Here is a 6,026-nt window from a genome sequence, read left to right as displayed (position 1 = left end):
TATGTTCTCTCCCTTACTAATTAACTCAACGAATAAAAATAACAATAATAGTAATAATAATAATGACAATAATAATAATATTAATAATAATAAAAATGATAAAAATAATAATAATAATAATAATAATGATAATTTTTTCCTCTTGCTTTGGAATAACTCCAGTGCATTAGCGAATTGTGTGACTTGAAAGACGTGTGTATTTGTGTGTGTGTGTGTGTGTGTGTTTATTTATGTGTGTATGTGTATGTAATCAATCAATCAACCAATCATTCAATAAACCAATCATTCAATAAACCAATCATTCAATAAACCAATCATTCAATAAACCAATCATTCAATAAACCAATCAATCAATAAACCAATCAATCAACTAATCAATCAATCGACTATCAACCAATCAATAAATTGATAATTAATCAGCTATTCAATAAATCAAGCAATCAACCAATCAATCAATTAATTGATCAATCAATCAGCTATTCAATCAATCAGGCAATCAACTAATCAAGCAATCAATCAATCAGCTATTCAATCAATCAAGCAATCAGCTATTCAATCAATCAAGCAATCAGCTATTCAATCAATCAAGCAATCAACCAATCAATTAATTAATTGATCAATCAATCAATCAATCAATCATTCAACCAGGTTGACAACGTCATCCTTCTAGACAGGTATAACCCACGCAGGCAGATCAGGGGAACGTTCTACATAACATCTACCCATTCAATTTTCGTGGACCCAGATGGCAAGAAGGAAGTCTGGGTGGGTTTTGATGGCGACCGCAATGATGGTGGGGTGGTAATGGTGATGATGATGATTATGATGATGATTATGATGATGATATTGGGGTGATGATGGTGATGATTATGATGATATTGGGGTGATGATGGTGATGATGATGATTATGATGATGATATTGGGGTGATGATGGTGATGATTATGATGATGATATTGGGGTGATGATGGTGATGATTATGATGATATTGGGGTGATGATGGTGATGATGATGATTATGATGATGATATTGGGGTGATGATGGTGATGATTATGATGATGATATTGGGGTGATGATGGTGATGATTATGATGATATTGGGGTGATGATGGTGATGATGATGATTATGATGATGATATTGGGGTGATGATGGTGATGATTATGATGATGATATTGGGGTGATGATGGTGATGATGATTATTATAATGATGATATTGAAAACTTGAAAACATTCACTTTGTTACAACTGGCACACATTTACAGATTTTTACACATACACACACACACACACACATTTACACATACACACACACACATTCACACATTTACACACACACAATACATATTTACAGATTTTTACACATACACACATATTTGCAGATTTTTACACATATACACACACACATTTACATATTTTTACACAAACACACACACACATATTTACAGATTTTTACACAAACACACACGCACAGATCTCACACATGCATATCTCAACCGCGGAGAAATTGCCCCCACTGAAATCCGGATATCCGGTTCAAATCCGCGGAAAGAACTTCATCAACGTCACGTTCGTTATCCCGAGAGAGAAGGATTCAGTTGAAGTTTTGGGAACGCTGAGTGTGCTATCGAGACCTGGTTGGTTGGATGGTTGGTTGATTAGTTAGTTGGTTAGTTGGCTGGTTGGTTGGTTAGTTTATTGGTTGGTTGGTTGATTTGTTTATTGGCTGGTTGGTTGGTTGGCTGGTTTGATGGTCGGTTGGCTGGTTCTTTTCTCATTCATTCAATCATTCATCTATCCATTCGTTTATTCATCCTTTCATTCATCCATCCATCCATCCATCTTCCAGCATCTCTGGATGACTTGTACGCGTTCAACTATAGTGGCTCCAACCCTGATCTCAAGAGTGAAGGTAAACAATGACACACACACACAGATACACAGACACACATTCTCACAGTCACACACACACACACACGTACACACACAGACACTTACACACGCACACACACACACACACATACAAACACGCAAATATAGGTTGGGATTTTTTCGACTTGCAGTCCGAGTACCTTCGTCTGGGTGTTCCTAACGAGAGTTGGTCCACCAGCTTCATCAACAAGGAGTACGAGGTGACGACGATGTGATGGTGACGATGTTGATGATGATGATGAAGAAGATGATGATGATGGTGATGATGATGAAGAAGATGAGGATGGTAATGATGGTAATGACGACGATGTGATGGTGACGATGATGATGAAGAAGATGATGATGATGGTAATGAAGAAGATGATGATGGTGGTAATGAAGAAGATGATGATGGTGGTAATGAAGAAGATGATGATGGTGACGATGCTGCTGATGATGAAGAAGATGATGATAATGACGATGATGATGACGATGAAAGTAACAAATACCCCCAATAACACCACACCGCCTACGTGTTTTTCTTAAAATAAAAACCCATAAAACTACAATTAAAATTGCAATAACGTTAAAAATAATAAATAATAATAATAATACTAATAATAATAATTAATAATAATAATTAAAAATAAATCATAATAATAAAGATATATTCCTTAGATATGCGACACCTATCCCAGCTTCATATACGTCCCATCCACATCTTCAACTCCGATGCTGATTAGCAGCGCCCGGTTCAGGAGTAGAGGTCGCTTGCCAGTTCTGTCCTATTTGCATAGGTTCAATCAGGTATTTCCTGCCTGTGTGTGTTTGTGCGTGTGTGTTTGTGTGTGAGAGTGTTTGTATGTGTGTGTTTGTGCGTGTGTGAGTGTGTGTTTGTGTGTGGGTGTGGAGTGTGTGTTTGTGTGTGAGTGAGTGATGAGTGAGTGAGTGAGTGAGTGAGTGAGTGAGTGAGTGAGTGAGTGAGTGAGTGAGTAAGTGAGTAAGTGAGTAAGTGAGTGAGTGTGTAATCTGATTTTTTTTTAAGTAGTTAATTTGTGTTGTCTTATCTGTAGTATTTCATCCAGGTATTTTGTAAGTGCGTATTTATAAGTGCTATCTCTATGGTGTTTTTGTGTGTGTGTGGGTGTTTGTTTGTACACCTATATACACACACGCACCAACATACAAACACACACGCGCACACGTACACACCACAGGCTTCAATCTGCCGCTGTAGTCAGCCCTTAGTCGGTTTCAGTGCCAGGTGTCTGGAGGACGAGGCACTCTTCCAGTCTATCAGGAAGACTAACCCTACATCCAAATATCTTTGTGTTGTTGATACCAGACCTAAGGTTGGTTCTCTCTTTCTCTCTCTCTTTCTCTCTCTCTCTCTCTCTCTCTCTCTCTCTCATTCTCTTTCTTTCTCTCGTCTTTCTTCACTTCTCTTTCTTTCTATCTTCCTCACTCTTCTTTTTTTCCACTCTCTCCATCCATCACTCATCACTCCATCCAGATAAACGCTCTGGCCAATAGGGCTCAGGGCAAGGGCTACGAGAGCGAGGCCTTTTACAGCAGCGTGAAGTTCCAATTCTTCAGCATCGAGAACATTCACGTCATGAGGAGCAGTCTGCAGAAGCTTGTGGAAGGTTCCCTGATGGTGATGATGATCGTTGTGATGATAATCGTGGTGATGATGATGATGATGATGGGGAGGTAATGATGATGATGACGACGATGATGATCGTGGTGGTGATGATGATGATGATGATCGTGGTGATGGCGATGATGGGGATGGTAATGATGATGATGGTGATGAGAAGAAGGAGGAAGATGAGGATGATGAGAATGTGACGGTGTTCATTAGACAGATTTCTCTGGATTGTTCATTCGATATATTTTTTAATCAATCTGTCCATCAAATTTATTCATCACCAGATGAAGCAATCAATCAATCATTCAATCATTTGTTTATTCATTCAATCAGTCGATCGATCGATCAATCATTTGTTTATTCATTCAATCAGTCAATCGTACAACCAACCAATCAATCAATTGATCAATCATTTGTTTATTCATTCAATCAGTCAATCGTACAACCAACCAACCAATTGATCGATCAATCATTTGTTTATTCATTCAATCAGTCAATCGTACAACCAACCAACCAATCGATCAATCAACAAACCAGTCTGTGAGCAGCAGAATCCATCCATGTCGTCATTCCTCAATGGCTTGGAGTCCAGTGGCTGGCTGAAGCACATCAAATCAATCATAGATACGTCGGTCTTTGTTGCCAATGTCAGTTGGTTGATTGATTGATTGGTTGGTGGATTGGTTGGTTGATTGATTGATTGATTGATTGATTGATCGATCGATCGATCGATTGATTGATTGATTGATTGATTAATTGAAAAAATTAAAATTACTGTATATTCATTGAATAAATTTCATAGGACATACTAAACAAACAGTCAATCAATCATTCATTAAACCAATCAATCAATCATTCAATCAATCATTCATTAAACCAATCAATCAATCATTCAATCAACCAGTCAATCAATCGATCAACCAACCAGTCAATCAATCGATCAGCCAACCAATCAACCAACCAGTCAGTCAATCGACCAACCCACAAACCAACCAACAACAGACGATCATAGATGGCATTAGTGTCGTAATACATTGCAGCGATGGCTGGGACCGTACTTCGCAAGTTTCGTCTCTATCTTCACTGATGTTGGACCCCTACTATAGGACAATTGAAGGATTTCAGGTTCTGCTTGGGGATCGATTGGTAGACTGATTGGTTGACCGATTGGTTGGCTGATTGAAGGATTGATTGATTCATTTTATCATTCATTCGTTCATTCATTCATTCATTCGTCCATTCATTCATTTGATTAGATATAGTATAATCTGAGAAGTATTTTTACAATTCATCAGTACTACAATTTACTATTTATTTAATTAATCTCAACAAATTAAACAAAAATCTATTCTAGCGTAACTTCTCACAACACCCTCATTAACATAATTTATGCTAATCATGAAACTTGAGCCCTCCCCTTTTTCAAATCTGGTCAATTGTGATTGGCCGGCAGGTCTTGATTGAGAAGGAGTGGCTGGCGTTCGGCCACAAATTCACGGAGAGGTGCGCTTTTACTGAAGCCACTGACGCCAAAGAGGTCTGATGGTGGCCGACTTAATTATAATATTTATTCCATCATTTCTTCATTTAATCGTTCATTCATTCCATATTCTTTTATAATTTCATCTTTCTCTCTCTCTCTCTCTCTCTTTCTCTCTCTCTCTCCTGTTTTTCTCTTTCTCTCTAATTTCCTTTTATATCTCTCTCTACTTTATTATCTATCTCTCTAGATAAACGCGCTCTGGTCAATAGGTCAAAAGTGACTTTTCATTCATTCATTCACTCATTCATTCACTCATTCATACATTCATTCATTCATACATTCATTTATTTATTTATTCACACCACCATTATTCGTTTACCATTTATACCATCGACTATTCTTCCATTCATTCCTGTCGTTATTCATTCATTTCATCCATTCAATCATTCATTTTTTCATCCAAACATTCATTCAACCATAATTCATTCATTCATCCATTCATTCAACCATAATTCACTCATTCATCTATTCATCTAGCCATTCATTCAACCATAATTCATTCATTCAAGTATAATTCATTCATTCAACCATAATTCATTTATTCAACCATAATTCATTCATCCGACCATAATTCATCCATTCAACCATATTTCATTCATTCAACCATAATTCATCCATTCATTCAATTACTCATTCATTCATACTCATTCATTCATTCAACCATAATTCATCCATTCATTCATCCATTCCATTCATTTACTCATTCATTCATTTTAGAATGTATCAGATATGTTAAGCGATTTTTGTCATTGAGTCGGTTTACATTTGTACATCTAATTTTTTATTTTATATTTGTTTTATAGCGATCAGACTTAATTGTCCTAAGAAGAAAATTACTAAACTTCTCTGCTGCTTTTACATTTTTCTCATTTCAACTCGTTTTTCATCATATCAACTAAAAAAAAGCGCTTTTTTGAAATAATGAA

The 6,026-nt window shown here is 36.7% G+C and overlaps 1 protein-coding gene across 1 annotated transcript; it reads left to right on the top strand.

The window, feature by feature from the left end:
* Positions 1 to 645: 645 nt before the first annotated feature.
* Positions 646 to 5,100, top strand: HELRODRAFT_91412 (hypothetical protein; the record flags this gene model as incomplete). The annotated part of the gene is made up of 10 exons (XM_009012226.1): positions 646 to 765; positions 1,470 to 1,632; positions 1,845 to 1,907; positions 2,036 to 2,127; positions 2,585 to 2,713; positions 3,124 to 3,258; positions 3,420 to 3,552; positions 4,095 to 4,204; positions 4,560 to 4,682; positions 5,011 to 5,100. Coding segments are annotated over 10 exons (1,158 nt in total), but the record flags the coding sequence as incomplete, so codon positions are not given.
* Positions 5,101 to 6,026: the final 926 nt, after the last annotated feature.

This window comes from Helobdella robusta (genome assembly GCF_000326865.2).
Source record: "Helobdella robusta unplaced genomic scaffold HELROscaffold_101, whole genome shotgun sequence".
Classification (NCBI taxonomy): domain Eukaryota; kingdom Metazoa; phylum Annelida; class Clitellata; order Rhynchobdellida; family Glossiphoniidae; genus Helobdella; species Helobdella robusta.
This window is presented reverse-complemented; position numbering and strand designations above follow the sequence as displayed.